At 39.0% G+C, this 17886-nt stretch overlaps 1 protein-coding gene across 1 annotated transcript in view; it reads right to left on the reverse strand.

Moving 5' to 3' along the window:
• RHAG (Rh associated glycoprotein) overlaps window positions 1–16461 on the reverse strand; it is a 32601-nt gene extending 16140 nt beyond the window's left edge. The window contains exons 1-4 of the mRNA XM_081315314.1: window positions 16242–16461; window positions 10151–10334; window positions 5439–5589; window positions 914–1061 (exon numbers count right to left, since the gene is read on the reverse strand). Of these exons, the coding sequence (XP_081171440.1) occupies window positions 914–1061; window positions 5439–5589; window positions 10151–10334; window positions 16242–16401 (643 nt within the window). The 5' untranslated portion in view covers window positions 16402–16461. The remainder of the gene's footprint in view (window positions 1–913; window positions 1062–5438; window positions 5590–10150; window positions 10335–16241) is intronic.
• Window positions 16462–17886: the final 1425 nt, after the last annotated feature.

Consider the following 17886-nt stretch of genomic DNA (forward strand, 5'->3'; position numbering starts at 1 on the left):
TATAAAGTCTGTATAATATTTCACTTTTACAGCTTTTGGGGGAAATGTTGCTGCTTACATTATATGTCATGTTTTCAATCTTTAACACATCATCCAGGTGATAAAGAATCTGAGCCAAAGTTACTTTGAGATCACTTATTAATGCTGATGTCTCATTTAGGACAAAAGGCATCTACAGGAAGAATGAAGAACCTGACTAGAAGAAAACACATAAAGTTCAGAAAAACATAACCTATATATGCAAATGCATGGAGCGCATGACCCTCCTTGCAAAGTGGCAATACTCCACAGAGGTAACAGCTGAGGCCTATGGAGGGATGTGAGGTTTTCCTTCCCTCTTCATTTCATTCTGCCAACATTTCAACACAAAGGGCTGTACATTCTGCTTTTTACTGATTGACATGTGATTGTTTGTATTGCAGTCATTTTTATTTTGTTATTTGTTAATTAGTTCAAGATGATTACATTTGGTAAAGGTAAAGTTTCCCCTGCACATGTGTGCTAGTCATTTCCAACTCTAGGGGCCGGTGCTCATCTCCGTTTCAAAGCCGAAGAGCCAGCGCTTGTCCGAGGACGTCTCCGTGGTCATGTGGCCGGCATGACTAGACGCCAAAGGCGCACGGAACGCTGTTACCTTCCCACCGTAGTGGTCCCTATTTTTCTACTTGCATTTTTACGTGCTTTCGAACTGCTAGGTTGGCAGAAGCTGGGACAAGTAACAGGCGCTCACTCTGTTACGCGGCACTCGGGATTCGACCCGCCAAACTGCCGACCTTCTGATCGACAAGCTCAGCATCCTAACCCACTGAGCCACCGTGTCCCTCATGATTACATTAGAAGTTATTAAAAAATAAGTTAATTAGTTAAAAAAACAGCTCCATGGAATTTACCAAACAGTGAAATGCTTACTCACCAATCATAGCAAATAGGTCTGAATGGTAAACAGAACCTTCTTTAGGATGTCCATTTTTCAGGCCAGGCCGGTAGAGGATTCTGGCTACAGCCAACCCAAAATAAGCTCCGAAAGCATGAATAGTCATGGATGCCCCAGTATCTCTGGCCTGCAAAACATTAGCATGAGCTTCAGCACATAGCTACAGCGAATCGCCATTCCACCATAGCCTTCCAAACAAAGAGCAAACGGCATGTTTTAATTGAAACAAATAAGTCAGTGCACACTAGCACATATTTATGTATTTTTTTTCATTTATATAGCTGCCCAAGTCAGTCAATGACTCTGGATATATGCATATATATGGATTTTAATAAACAGATATGTCTTTGCATCTGTGTGTCAGTGTCTGAAGCAGTGGTGTCACTATACCAGAGCAATTATGCAAAAAGGTGTGTAGAATTTGCTTTCTTTTCTCTCCCTATGCTTAATGCTGAGAAGCTGATTTTGGATATTAGAAGATATCTGTACAGTTTACAATGTCCTTCTTTACTAAGTTAAATTGGGATATATATTTTTTTTCATTATCAGCCCTGGCATGTTAAATATGTTAATGATAGAGCATTGGTGCCATCTTCAGGTCACTGCAATTACTGGAATGCCTTAAATAACAGAATAACAGAGTGGGAAAAGACCTTGAAGGTCTTCTAGCAGAAGAGAGACCCCATACCATCCTGGGCAAATGGCTGTCCAATCTCTTCTTAGAAACCTCCAATGATGGGGCACCCACAGCTTTTGAAGGCAAGCCATTCCATTGGTCAATTGTTCTCACTGTCAGGAAATTTCTCCTTAGCTTTAGGTTGCTTCTTTCCTTGATTAATTTCCATCCATTGTTTCTTGTTTTGCCTTCTGGTCTTTGGAAAATAGATTGAACCCCTCTTTGTTGTGTCAGCCCCTCAAATATTGTAACACTGCTATTATGTCACCCCTAGTCCTTCTTTTCACCATCCAATTCCTGCAACCATTCTTCATTATGCTTTACCCTCCTGGCCCCTTTTCTGCATTCTGTCTAGAGTCTCAAAACTGTATGCAGTATTCCAAGTGTGGTCTTACTAAGGTTTTATAAAGTGGTATTAATACTTCATGTGATTTTGATTCTAAGCCTATGATTATGCAACCAAGGATTGCATTAGCTTTTTTGGCTGCTGCTGCACACTGCTGGTTCATATTTAAATGATCGTCCACCACGACTCCACAGTCCCTCTCACAGTTACTGCTGTTAAGCCAGGTTTCACTTAATCTGTACATGTACTTTTGGTTTTTCTTGCCTGGGTGCAGTATTCTAGGTGTGACCTTGTTGTTGTTAGTTGCGAAGTCATGTCTGACCCACCGTGACTCCATGGACAACGTTCCTCCAGGCCTTCTTGTCCTCTACCATCTTCTGGAGTCCATTTAAGCTCACGCCTACTGCTTCAGTGACTCCATCCAGCCACCTCATTCTCTGTCATCCCCTTCTTCTATTGCCCTCAACCTTTTCCAGCATTAGGCTCTTCTCCAGTGAGTCCTTCCTTCTCATTAGTTGGCCAAAGTATTTGAGTTTCAACTTCAGGATCTGGCCTTCTAAAGAGCAGTCAGGGTTGATCTCCTCTAGGACTGACCAGTTTGATCACCTGGCAGTCCAAGGGACTCGCAGGAGTCTTCTCCAGCACCATAGTTCAAAGGCCTCAATTCTTTGGCGCTCAGCCTTTCTTATGGTCCAACTTTCCCAGCCATGGTGTGACCTTACTAAGTCTTTATAGAGCATTACTAATATCTTGATTCAATCCCTCTGTTAATGCAAGTTAGGATTGCATTGGCTTTTTTGGCTGCTGCCACATACTGCTGTCTCCTATTTAGCTGATTGTCTACTAAGATTCCAAGATCCCTCTCTCAGTTATTGCTGTTAAACCAGGTTTCACTTAATTTGTACATGTACTTTTGCTTTTTCTTGCCCAAGTGTAAGAGTTTACTTTTATCACCATTGATTTTCGTTTTGTTAGATAGGGCCCAGTGTTCAAGTCTGTCGACATCCATCTGGATCTTGAGCCTTTCATCTAGGGCAGGCATGTCAAACTCACGATGTCATGTGATGTCGCTCAACATATCACAACTTTTTCCCCATTGCCGGCAATGGGGTGGGTGCGGTTTTGACATGACGCATCTGGCCTGCGGGCCGGCAGTTTGACATGCCTGATCTAGGGTGTTAGCTATTCCTGCCAGCTTAGTATCATCTGCAAATCTGATAAGTTTCCCTTCCATTCCCACATCTAAATCATTTATGAAGATATTAAAAAGTACTGGGCCTAAAATGGAACCTTGTAGTATCCCACTGCTTATTTCCCTCCATGTACATGTAGTACCATTAAGGACTACTTGTTGAATACAATTTGTCAGCCAGTTACAAATCCATCAGGTGGTAATGCTATCTATCACACTTTTTTCTAGTTTACCAAGAAGTAGGTTGTGGTCTACTTTGTTTAATGCCTTACTGAAGTCTAAGTATACTATGTCCACAGCATTTCGCTAGTCTACTAATATAGTCACTTTGTCAAAGAACGAAATAAGGTTGGTTTGGCATGATCTGTTTTTAACAAACCTGAGCTGACTTCTAGTTATAACTGTATTTGTTTATTTGTTTTTGATTATCTTTTCCAGGTTCTTCCCAGATATTGATTTTAGGTTGATTGGTCTGTAGTTTCCTGGATCTGTTTTTCCCCTCATCATTTTTGAAGTTGGAAATCACATCAGCTTTTTCCAATCCTCTGAAAGTTTCCTGGTGCTCCAGATTTTTTTAAAGATATGGTACACTGGTTCTATGATGACATCTGCCAGCTCCTTCAGAACTCTGGGATGTAATCCATCAGGTCCCAGTGATTTATATGCATCAAGATCAGACAGATGTTCTCTTACCATTTTCTTACTTATTTTAATTTTTATTTCTAGTCTGTCTTTTACAGTTATATTTTTGGTAGGTTGGGTTATAATTTCTTTTTGCATGAAGAATGAGTTATAGCTTTCTCTCTAGTATCCATTACTTCCTTGCCATCTTCTCTCTTTAATGGACCGATTGTTTCCTTGACTTTTTTCTTGTTATTTATATATTGAAAGAATTTTTTTTGATATCTTTGACATTTGTTGCAAGTTTTTATTCATTCTGAGCCTTTGCTTTCTTGACTTCTTCTTTGCAAATTCTGGCTATCTGCTGATATTCTGCCTTAGTTATCTGTCTCTCTTTCTTTTTGTACTTCAGTTTATCAGAGATCTTTGTGCAACCATCTACTTGGATTTTTTGTTTTTGTTTTTCAGTGGTTTCTTTTTAAGTGATTGTCCATTAGGACTCCAAGATCCCTCTTGCAGTTTCTGCTATTGAGTTAGATTCCACCTAATCTGTACCTGTGCGTTTGGTTTTTCTTGCCTTAAGTGTAAAACCTTACTTTTCTCACCACTGAATTTCATTTTGATAGATAGACCAGTGTTCAAGTCTGTTTAAGAAACTGTTAAAGCTAATTGTTATAATTTAAGCTCTGACCTTTATTTCTACTTTGAATGGACATAAATTAGCCAGAAAATATCAGACTTGGAAGAATCAATTTGGCATACAAGTTAAGGCACCAGGCTAGAAATTGGGGGGACCATGAGTTCTAGGCCCAACTTGGGCACAAAGTTAGCTGTGTGATCTTGTGCCAGTCACTTTCTCTTAGCTCTAGGAAGGAGGCAATGGCAAACCACTTCTGAAAAACCTTGCCAAGAAAACAGCAGGGAGTTGTCGAAGCAGTCTCCAAGAATCAGACACGATTTAATAGGGGGGGGAAAAGCAGAAGGAGATTAATTGAAATTAAACTGAAATGTTTGAAATGTTTGATTAGGTTTATTGCATTAAAGCAATTCAATTAATTTATTCAGCACTAAAAGAACTTGAGAAAAATTATGTTCCTGAAGGAAAATGGATTAGAAATTGCTTAGCAAGTTCTAGAGTCATCCATTCCTTGGATTTGCTGAAAATGTCTTCTTTTGCTGGCAACACTTGGTATGGAGAGGGCAGATTTCTAAAGAAGGTATCTGTTTCTTTAATTTAGTCTGCAGAATTGTTTGATTCATTTTTAATGCATTCCATTATGATATGGAAATAGATCTGGATATATTAAAAAAACCTGTCTATGAGCCCTAATCCAGAGTGGAATAGATCTGTTGGACTTTTAATTTTCATCTTCCTGACTAATTTTCACCCAGTGGGGTTTGTTTTTCACTAAAGTTGATCTTTTTTCTCATGGGGAAAAAGACTAAAGACCCACACAATTTCTCAGAACTGAGTATTTCCTTTTCATGGAAATATAATGCAGCACTCAAATCAAAATGTCCTTCAAAAGCATGACAAACAAGAAGGTAGCCATTGTCAGAGAAGGTCTTAAAGCCCAACATACCAAAAATACAAAGGTGATATAAAGACAGAATCACCTTATAAAATGGCATGTAGATCATAATAAAATAGAAGCCAGAAAATTCCTACCTTTAGCACATTTACCACAAGATGTTCATTGCATACAAATATAGAAATTTCAAATATTGTTAAAATCAGCATCTGAACTGGACTAGTTTTCCCCAGGACAGCTCCAAATGAGATCAGGACAGCTGCTGTGCTGAAGTCTGCATTTATCATACTTTTGATTTAATGAGAGAAAAAAAAACATATGGGTTATATATGTATTCAGATAGTAACTATTAACGAAGCACCTAGAGATGCAGAATAAATGTTATTTATTCATGTTCTTTATTTAAAATAGTTATCCTGGCTTCATGAATCACTACTTTTATTTGTATTAAAGTCATCATAAATCCATTAGTATTTTCTCAAAGTGATAAATTTCATATCTTTGCTGTTCATTGGCTGAATATATTGATTGACATACAAGCAAACTCAACTGGAGGTAGAGAGAAAGAAAAGAGGAGCTAAAACTTAATGAATGAAGTCAACTTTCAGCAAAGTTTTGTATTTTATTTTTTTACTCCCATTTATATCCCGCCCTTCTCCGAAGACTCAGGGCGGCTTACAATCTAAGCACAAATCAATGTGCTTAGCAATAGCCTTCATTCTATGTATATGCCTGCTTATTAGGGCTTTCGGGGGGCCCCAAGCGGCATTATTACAAAGTCAGCTTATTGCCCCCAACAATCTGGGTCCTCATTTTACCTACCTCGGAAGGATGGAAGGCTGAGTCAACCTTGAGCCTGGTGGGATGCGAACCTGCACTAATTGCAGGCAGCTGGTGTTACTTAAGGAGGCATTAGCCCACTGCTCCACCAAGGCTCTAGTTGTGTATTCTAAGGCTCTAGTTGTGTATTCTAAGACAGGGAATCAAGAAAACCCTGGTGGTATAGTACTGTCCTAGTTAGTTTTCCAAGCCCAGGTTGCATCCTACATATTTGCTGTGAGTTCTATTAGCAGGATACTCTTTAGTCCTGCCTTGGTGGCTCTAGCTGGCTCTATACCACTTTATTTTCTGATGCTGGCCTTAGATGCCAGCTTTCTCAAGAACTAGATGAAGGAGGTTCCTGATCTGAATCCAGGTTAAAAACAGTTGTTGACTCAGTATCATTGCTGGGTAAGGTGCATATGATCTTATTCTTAGGATGAGCACTCTTGCTCCTATTCATTATAACTGATGGGTGTATTAAAGCCAGGCCATAAGAAGATGTGTAAATAATACCTTCTGAACAAATACTGAGTAATTTGATCATAAGAGAGTTTGGATGCCAAACGAGTTATTGTAAGAAGTATAAAACTGCCTTCTTTCTTTTTTTATTCTCTTTCTGCATTTCTCTTATAAAGTGCTTCTTTGCCTTGGAATTTACATCTCAAGAGTTGTGGTGGGACAGTGGTTAGAATGCAGTATTGCAGGTTGACTCTGCCCACTGCCAGGGGTTCAATGCTGACCAGCTCAAGGTTGACTCAGCCTTCCATCCTTCTGAGGTTAGTAAAATGAGGACCCAGATTGTTGAAGACAATATGCTGACTCTGTAAACCGCTTAGACAAGGCTAAAATGCTATGAAGCGGTGTATGAGTTTAAGTGCTAATATTGTACTGCAAATAATATTATGGTAAAAGTTTAGGGGGAACACCAGCAGAAAAACCTGTTATTATATCTAGTCTGCTCCTGAACATTTTGAAAGAAAAGCAATGAATACAGATTTTAAAAATGCTGTATGTTTGCTTAATGAGTGATGGCAGGATTCTAATAACTTATTGAAACAGGTTTTTAATAATTGCAAATAATCTGTTGCAGAATTTTCTCTATTTCATTGTCTTTTTTAAAAAAAGTGGGGCCCTGAAATGTCTGCAACTCTTTTTACTCACTGGAAATTTATTGCAGAATACTGTATAGTGTGCACCAACAATTAACTTCAGAGGTTTTGTGTAAACTAAGACTGCCTTATCTAGACATGCAGAAAGGGTTGTCTGTTATTAATTTAGAAAATTAGGCAAGTTTTTTCTTACCTGATGTTACAATATCAATAGTACATTGAGGATCACAACACTGTATTTCTAAATTTAGAAAGTAATATCTTGCTTTTTAAAAGTGCGCAAAATAGTCAAAGATAAGAAATTGGTGTATATCAGTGTCCATTTCGAATGTATGTGATAGTCATAACAATGAAATTACTAGCTAGAGGGAACTGCACCCTGCGTGTTCCGTTTCAGAAAATACTTTTTCCTGGCAACGTATTTGCTTTTCTTTTAGCAAAAACATTGAAGACATTGTTGCAGTTCAATGAACATAGCACTTCCTTGAGGAAAGATACCATTTACACTCCTTTCAGCAGTGATAGATTTGGACTGCAAAAATAAAAAAGGACCAACATTTCAGGAAGTTCTGACAATCTGGTTAAAATACATAATAGATGCCACCAAGTGAAATTAATATTAACTGCTGATTGAAGAAACATACTCTTTCATATACTGTATTTTATACTTTTTAAAAATTTGAATTCCTTATTACCATTATTGCACACAATTATTCAAACCATTATCAAGAATTAACATATGAACCAATGCTGGAAGACCTATTTACTTTTTAACATTATTGGGAAGGCTTATGTGAAATGCAGGCAAAACATTTTAGTTCTTTCCAAAATATTATGGGAGGCAAAAGCCACCCTTATCACTGAACCCCATCCCTGACTTTGTACTGGTTCATGGGAATGACCTGGAGAGATAGGAAGAAAAGCTGCAGACTAGACAAACGTCATGGAAGAGTTATCTCAGCCCACAGAAACAAAAGTGATGTGAGAAGCATTTCAGAAGGGAGTCTCACTAGTTTTCTGGAAAGGAGGGGAGATTTGCAATATTCACTTTCACATATTACAGATCTGGACAGAATGATTTGCTCATCCCACAAAAGTGACAGGTTGACATTGTGGACCTAGGGAAGGGTGGGCAATGGCTCAAGGAGGAGGAAAGATAAGCTGCAATCAATAAGGTGTCAGCTGCTAAATTGCCAATAGAAATTCTCTGCCCAGGGGCATAGTCAGGATATATGTATTCTAGCTTTCATAATACAGTTTCATTCACCACTGAAATTTCTAAAAAAAAATAAAGTCCAATGAAACAATTGTGCCACAGCCAAACCAATGAAAGGCTTAAAATGTGCTACATAATACTGGTGGTGTTTTTAATTTTTAATTTTATTTTTTGTTTGTTTGTTTACTTGCTTAAAATTTAAATTAGTGGTGGTGAATTTTAAGGCCTTCCTGATATTACAGAAGTACAACTTGCAGTAACCCTTGCTATGTCTCCTAAAAGATATAATTCTGTAATGTCTGTGGAGTCCTCGCTAAAAGCCAAGAAGTAGAAGGAATGTTTCTTTAGATAATGTGTTCCTTAACTAGGGTTCCTAGATTTCTTGAGGTATCACAGGTTTTATCTCAGATGGAGGAAATGAGACTAAAATTTTTTAGAAGGTCTGAACATCTGAAAAAGTTGGTATGGGACACACTGTTTTTTAAGGCAAATATACTGTGTTTCCCTGAAAATAAAACCCGGTCTTATATATTTTTTTGCCTCCAAAAGAGGCATTAGGTCTTATTTTCAAGGAATGTCTTACCCGCTTACCTCAGTGTCAGGACCCACCCCAAACCACGTCTTAGGTTCAACCCCCCTTCCCTCAACACAATTTGGTCAGCCCCCATCCTTCTACTTCGTGTTGTCCCTTTCGTGGGAAAGGGAAAAAAGGAACTTCGAATCTTTATGGTTATTGCCTTCTTCCTCTCCAGAATTAAAAGAAAACACAAGCCAGATACCTTCCTCCCTTTTGATCCCCCCAGTTCAAAAGGTTCCCTTGGTCTTTGAAATAACCTAAGGCAGGCTGAATCCACATATGCTCCTCCTTCCTCGGGAGATGGCAGAATCCATATGGGGGGGATAATGTTTTAAACATACATTTATGAATGTGATATAAATGGATTCTGACACTCAGGACCACTGCAGCCAGGCCTTCCATGCCCAGACACCTGTCATGCCACCGCCCGACTTCTTCTGTGACTGCTTGCAGCCACTCATGGCAGGAGGCCATGTGATGCATCGCACCAGTGCTGCTGCTTGCAGGAGGATATCACGTGGTGTGTCACACAGGTATCACCGCTCACAGCAGGGCACCACTTTGCGCATTGAGGCAGAGCTGCCACTCACAGCAGGATGCCACTCACAAACGGCCGCCAGCAACCAGAAGTGGGCCAGCAGCCATGCAGGCTCCTGATGGATGGGGCTGCTGGTGCTGGTGCCACCGCTGCAAAACAAGGCAGGTGTCGGGGAGTGGGAGGCCTAGATGCAGGGGCCCTGAGTTAAGCAGGTGCGGGGCATGTGGGGCAGCTCTACACCCCACCCCTCCATAGCTTGATTTTTACACATGTGCCTCATCCCACCTCATACAATCAGACACTAGGCAATCTTCACTAGGCAAATTATTTTGGGGATAGGGCTTATATTAGGCACACATGTAAAAATCAAGCTAGGGCTTTTTTCAGGATAGGGCTTATTTTTCTGGGGAAAACTGTACTTGCCAATCTTATAACATTTACCATCACTAGCTCACTATGGTTTACATCACAGTGCTATCTTTAGCACAACACCTCTGGAAATTCTAGTAGAAATTCACTTGTAGGGAACTCTTGGTAACCAAGCTTAATATTCAAGTCACTTGTGCTTTCCAGGGTATTCTCCTTACCTTTCAATGGCATTATAGACACGATTTGATTCCATGTGCCAAAATCCTTGTAAGAGGATGCCCCACTGAAGGCCCAAGGCAGCAATGAGCAAGTTGATGCCAACACTGCTGAAACCATATTTTTTCAGGAATGTCATCAGGAAACCAAACCCAATAAATATCATCACATGAACATCCTGAAAGACTAGAAAAAAAATTAAGAGAAAAATTTTATGATAGGCAGCATCGGTAAATAAATTTCTCCTGGCAATTTCATTCCAGGTTTTCCAAGTTTTAAAAGGGACAGTTATTTCTGATAAAAGAAAGAAAGAAAGAAAGAAAGAAAGAAAGAAAGAAAGAAAGAAAGAAAGAAAGAAAGAAAGAAAGAAAGAAAGAGGAAGAAAGAAAGAAAGAAAGGGAAGGAAGGAAAGGAAGGAAGGAAGGAAGGAAGGAAGGAAGGAAGGAAGGAAGGAAGGAAGGAAGGAAGGAAGGAAGGAAGGAAGGTTGCTTATTAGCACAAATGTTCACAAAGTGCCTTCACTCATCTATTAATAAGAAAAAGTTACATTCAGTGGCTATGAAGTACTGATAGCTTCAGGAGCAAATGAGGGGGGAATAGAATGGAACAGATTATCATAAAAGAGGGTAGGTAATCTTAGCTGGCAGAAACTTTAGCCCAATAAGAGCAATTTCTCCGCATTTTAGAGGTATAGGGTAAGAAAAAAAATCCCACCTTCAGGCATGGGATGATAGAGTTTTATTTACATTATTAAGAATCAGAAAACAGGCAATGAAGAGGCACAGAAACAACTTTAAACCACATTGGGCTATTGAATGAACAGCCACCTTAGAGGTGCAGTACATGTTTAAAATAGGGATGCAGTGGCTCAGTGGGTTAGGACGCTGAGCTTGTCGATCAGAAGGTCGGCAGTTTGGCGGGTTGAATCCCGAGTGACGCGTAACAGAGTGAGCGCCTGTTACTCGTCCCAGCTTCTGCCAACCTAGCAGTCTGAAAGCATGTAAAAATGCAAGTAGAAAAATAGGGACCACTACGGTGGGAAGGTAACAGCGTTCCGTGCGCCTTTGGCGTCTAGTCATGCCGGCCACATGACCACGGAGACGTCCTCGGACAAGCGCTGGCTCTTCGGCTTTGAAACAGAGATGAGCACCAGCCCCTAGAGTCGGAAACAACTAGCACGCATGTGCGGGGAAACCTTTACCTTTACCTTTTTACATGTTTAAATAATTCAACTGTAACTGCTCCCTTGACAAATAAGCTCATTATAATTGCCTTGGCACAAAGTCTTGGGTAATACTTCTCCTCTCCCTCTCCTATCAGAATCCTTCTTACTAGTCTTCACACTGCTTCTTTCAGCTTCTCCTCCTCTTGACCCTCCAGTCCATCATTCACCCCATCAAAAGCACTGGGGATTCCCTTATAAGCAAAACCTCCACCTTCTCCTGCTCCATATTGGCCAAGCTATCAACTGATGCTCAGCAGTTCTTTGCACAAAATCTGCCTTCTCTCCAGTGCCTTTTTCTTATCACAAGTAGTCTCCCTACTACCAAAACTTTCAGCTGTGTTGATTTCAAACATTCCTGCCTTCTTTCCCACTCCCTTCTGGATTCCTATACAGAATGAAGATACTTGATATATTTCTGAGCTAAATATCTGCAACCTCCCCTGAGCTATCTTCTTTTCTCTTCATCCTGTGTCTCCCCCCCACACCCTCCTGCTATTTGACTTTCCTAAGAGTAGTTAAATCATAACTGGAGCCAGCAGATTGCATTATATTACTCTGATTTATATGCTATTCCAGTTCAAAGACTCTGAATGACTTTGTACACATACACATTCAAACAGACATGCACACATACACACACACAGAGAGAGAGAAAGAGCAGAATTATAGCAGTAAGAAATGAGATGTGTAAGGAATAACTAATGACATCTAGCTCAGAGCATCTCAGGGGTACTGTGTCTTTTCATGTTATCCCCAAATGTTCCTCTGAAGGGCCACTCTTCAGGCTCAAAAATCTCCACAGGAATGCAGCAGTTCAGACATTCCCTCAGGGCTGGAACCCTCAGCAAACATTCTCACTAGATAAACAGCTTCAACTCATCTCTGAGGTGCTCTCAGAGATATCAGGCCCTGAGCCACGTAGGCCTTTAAAAAATGATAATCAGCAGTTTGAATTGTACCCAAAGCTACGCAGCAACCAATGCAACTCCTGTAGTATTACAAAAATGAATGTGTGCATAACTCAGTGGACTAGCTGAATCATCTTCAAAGGCAGTCTTATGTAGAGCGCATGGGGCCATGAATACAAGAAGCCCCTGAATACAGAAAGGAATATCATGGCCCACCAAAATCAAGTCCAAGAGTCACCCATGTGATTTTCATTCCATGCTAGAACATAACCTCTACCAAAAGGGTATACACAATCCATAATCCTCCAAACTCTGCTGAAGATGTGACCTAGCCATACAGCGAAACATTCAGAAACCAACCCACAAGCTCGGAGAATGAACCTTCACCCTCATACACAATCCATTTCATCCAGGGCTTTCTGCAGTTGCAATCTCACCAAGTTCTCAACAAACCTTCTTTAGAAAAGAAGAATCAAAACTGGCCACTGGTTATCCAGAAAAATAGGTTTGAAAAATAGCTTCTTGAGGAGGGAATGCAGCACTTTCTGGTGGCACAATAATCTTGATCAAGAATGCATTAAACACTACCTGAACTCAGCTTCAAGTAACTTTTCTGGAGGTTTTCACTAACCAGGTGAAAGTAAGGTTGTAATTTAGACGTGGCACATCAACCAGCATACTGAACACTGTCCATTCCTTCAGGAACCATAGGGTCAAAGCAATTCCAGATAAGGTCACTAAATAGGGCCTATACCAACTCTCCTCCAGGTAACTACCAACTCCAAATGAATATAAGCACTTTCATCCTTTTGATTTTATATAAATTCATTGCAGCGGCCCAGCAGCCAATTTTGGGCCTGATTTTTTTTATTTTTTTTTATTTTTTTGCCAAATCAGCTTTACTAAACACAATAAGGGGAAAGAAACTCCACTCCACTGCTAAGCTTGTAAGCCGCCCTGAGTTTTCGGAGAAGGGCGGGATATAAATGGAATTAAAATAAAATAAAAAATTCTTGCTATAATGTAGACTAAAATTTGAGTTCTTTCCCATGTTCAGTCACATTCATCTTCAACAGTATCACTTAGGCTACAGCTTTATAATCTCTTCTGTAGTTTCATATTATAGATCTCTTTGGTAAACCAATGAGTTTCCTTGGCACAGTGAGTAGAACTTGAAATAATCCCCAAGTAATGTTTGAAAGCCAGAGATTCCAGTAGGCGCCTGGGGTGGACAAATCAAATGGATCCATCCTTCCTATAGAGGTCATTGGCATTGGTTGACAGGTGAACCAGAGAGTGATCTGATTATCACAAGGGACTGAGGAACATGTTTCCTGTCACATTTCAGTTACTTTGAAATATGTTGATCCCATCATCACCTGAGCCCATGACAGTGGTGGGATTCAAATATGTGAACAACTGGTTCTTTGTGTGGATGCTGCTTCTGGAAGTCCATTCTGGGCCTGGACAACAAAAAAATAGCTACCAGTTCTGCTGAAGTGGTGCAAACTGGCTGAATCCCACCACTGGCCCATGATCCCCAAAGACAAGGTTTATAAGTTCATGGTGGCCATGAATTCACAAGCCACATCTGAACTCACCCACAAGATGTCTCTCAAAATCACTAGGGTGGGCACTTCAATGTCAGTCCTATGATGAGGTTCAGCAGCTCAGGCAGGAATGAAGCTGTGCAGCAATATGTCCAGGGCAATATCATATCCTCAACTCACCCACCATTTCTTTCCCCAGTCAAGTCTACCACAATACCTTCCAAGATCATCTAATATCATCTACTTCTCCACTTTTACCTTTTGTCTTTGAGGGGGACGCTTCCAGCACCCTTCATTTAACTGTTTAACTTAACTTTGTCCTTTCTAGCCTTGCATAAACTTCATTGCAACCATTGTGTCACATATGTTTTTACAACAAATTGAAGAGAGGTTTTGTTTTTTTTAAAAAAAGGTGAGGATAAAAAGAAAATAAAACCAGTAGGATTTCTTTTCAAGAAAATTTGTTGAAAAACCAGCTAAAAGATTTGAATGAAGAAAATTTGTTTTAAAGTACTGGGCACTTTCATTCTTTTTTAAAAAAATATATCTCTTTTTTAACCATGATGTTTAACAGTTTGAGGGCTAATATTTTTTCAAGGTAGATGGTTGTTCTCCATTTTTCATTTCTTCCAGTGCTTCACTGCATATTTGTAACACGTGTAGGCTCAGACCAAATTCTCACTAATGTGTGCAATTTCACACAGTGGTAATTGGTCATCATAGTTATTTATTTATTTTTTTTATTTTAATTCCATTTATATCCCGCCCTTCTCTGAAGACTCAGGGCGGCTTACAAGTTATCAGCATTGCAAAGTATTTAGATAATAGTTTATGCCTTGTCTTTGACATATACATATACAAAAAAGGAGGCTACTGTATATACTATAAACACCATAGAAAAGGAATCAACATTTTATTATATTTAAAGAGAAAGAGAGGGGGAGAGATGCAGTGGTTTCAACTTAAAAAAACATGAACAGAAGCAGAATACACCTTAATACCAAAAACATATGGAGAGTTTTCTCTATCAGAAAATATCTGATTATGTTATATAAATATGTAACAATATTTCAGGAAATCACTGGACGGTTTATAGATTAAAGTCTTGATGATAAGGCAAATCTTAAGCAATAATTACAACATTCAACAAAATATGTCTGGATCTGAGGTCATTTGGTTCTTGGAAGAGTCATGCATGTATTAATGCAAGAATAAACCTTCCATGAGAAGCACTTTTGAAACAACAATTTAAAAATTGGTGGAAGGTATACATTTGGGAGCCAGTTTGGGGAAAGAAGGCAAGGTTGTCAGAATACAAGCGAATTTGAGGGCTAATCCACATGGAGCCCCATTTCCATCTGTCCTGTTTGCCATCGTTCACTCCCTAGAGACTAAAATGGACAATGTGAAATTTGAGCGGGCCCCGAACAAGGAGTATATATCGGAGGTGGTGACCCTTTGAGAGCTGTATGCAACGAAATTTCATTTTGATGTATGCCAATTGGTGTACATTCAAAGTGACAATAAAGTTATCATTAAAAACCATATGGCTTGACTCAAAGGGCAGTTTGCCTGCACATGGCTTAAGTGCTATTCCTTCCATTCAAAAGAGAATTATACCAACAATAAGTAGGATGGATCCACATTCACAAAGACAACAACAATAATAAATCTGAGTAGTAATATCTTATAAACACATGCAAAGCATCCTAGAAAATTAGTCCAAATAGTTAAATGTAGGTAAATATTTATCCTGCCATATTTAATGACTAATGGCATACATTAATGAACAGAAATGGTGTTATACTAAAGTAGCATGAAGATCCTTCAATATAATTTGTAATTATTCATTTGTGGATCTTACAATTTCAGAAATAAGAATTCCCCTGTTCCAGTGTGCCAGAAACCCATATCCATGGTAAGATATATTTGCCTTTTTAATCTGCAAGTCAGCAGATGTCTGAGTAGGTGGAAGATAGGAATCCAAGGCAGTTTATAAGATGTCAGAGAAATTCAAAGACATACCCACTCATAAAACTCTGCGAACTTCCTCTGTGAACTTCCTAGGGAAGTTAAGGCATATTCAGAAAGAATATATCAAGTGGCTAGTTAGCTAACCAAATTAGCAGAACTGTCACATCTGTCCCCAAATTTTCCCCATTAGAGTATTTCATATTTGCATTAGGCATTATTTTTGCACTATGCCCCTTATTCAGAATGATGTGCTTGCCTCAGAAGGAAACTTCAGCTTTTGAATGAGACCTGTGCCTCCAGTATATAATGTACAAAGTACACAGTAAATGAAAATGCAAGAAACTCCTAATTAAGTTGTGCACAGTGTTAGAACAACTCAAAAAGCAGCTAACTTTCACCAGACTGCTGTAGTTTAATAACCAATGGCACCACTTACTTGGATATAAGCCCATATTAACTGATGGCTTGGTCCATCTGTCCGTTGGCTGATATCTCACAAATATTCCAAATAAAATGATAATGATCACTTGTAAAAGAATGGCAAGAACAGGGAATCTGATCCGCATATTGGTGGTGAAAGAATTTGAACCAGGCATCCTTGCAGGAGTTTGGCAAAGAATGATAAGGAGGACTCCAACAACTTGCTGTTTGCTTTAAGCTGTGTTGCATCATAATGACATTGCACAACCTCCTGTTCGTTAAAGTCAAGCCTACTGAAGGAGGTACTTATGTTTACTTATGGTTCCTGCTTAGAAAACTTTCTCTTATTCATCTTTAAGATTTATATCCATTCCTTCAAAACTTTCCCAGAATAGAAAATTTTATATCTATATAAGGAAACGATCAAAGAAATCAAATGACTCCTACTTGTATTGTTCTAATATCATATCATGTTTAACTACTTTCTCATACTTTCTGGTTTAAAATATACAACAAATTAAATTAATGCATGAATTTGTGTCTAAGTGGCAAAAGCTAAAAAGTCTTTCAATAGTGTTAAAGCTACACATTGTATCCACAACTGTATGTTTTCAAAGATAAGACAAAAATAAGAAGTACTACATTTGACAGATAACACTTTTTAAAAAGTGTAAGCTTCCTTTTTATTTTCTAATATGCAAGTGTCCAGAAATATACACATAAATATAAAATAAGACTTATTAAAGTGGAAATAATGTTTGAACAAGTTCTTTTAAAATATTTTGAGGCCAAAATATATGAAGAATGGTTGCAGGAATTAGGTATGTCTAGTTTAGTGAAAAGAAGGACTAGGGGTGACAAGATAGCAATATTCTAAAATCTAAGAGACTACCACAAAGTGGAGGGGGTCAATTTATTCCCCAAAGCATCTGAAGGCAGAACAAGAAGCAATTGGTGGAAATTAATCAAGCAGACAACCAACTCCTGACAGCGAGAAAAAAATAATTAATGGAATGAATTGCCTGCAGAACTTGTGGGTGCTCCATCCCTAAAGACTTTTAAGAAGAGACTGGACAGCCATTCATCTGGAATGGCTTTAAGTTTCCTGCTTGAGCAGGGGGTTGGACTAGAAGACCTCCAAGGTCCCTTTCAACTCTATTATTCTGTTATTTTGTGGAATGTTTTTAAAATGAATAAACATTTATAGTATGGCTGAGCAAAAACTCCATGAATTTGTTCAATTTGAACAGCATCCTGCTTTAACTCACATTATTTTGTCTGCTGCTTCATTTGACAGGTCTGAGTTCAACTGGAATCAGCAGCCTAGTTCAAACATAGACAGCAGCTGTAAATCAAGTAGTCTTATGAATAATTTCAAATAAATAGTGAGATTTTTTATTCTAGGCATTTCAAATTCTTTTATTTTAAAACAAAGATTGACAACTTTTTTTTCCATAGAATTGACTTATCTGGGAGGAGTTTGATTCTGTGACCCCTGATGAAGTGGACAGGATTATGGGGAGGTTGAGCTCCACCACATGTTTATTGGATCCGTGCCCTTCCTGGCTGGTTTATGCAGCCAGGGAGAGGACACGAGGCTGGTTCCAGGCGGTTATATCTGCTTCTTTGAGTGAGGGTAATTTCCCCACCGTCTTGAAGGA

The sequence above is a fragment of the Vipera berus genome (genome assembly GCF_964194415.1).
Source record: "Vipera berus genome assembly, chromosome: 1".
NCBI lineage: Eukaryota > Metazoa > Chordata > Lepidosauria > Squamata > Viperidae > Vipera > Vipera berus.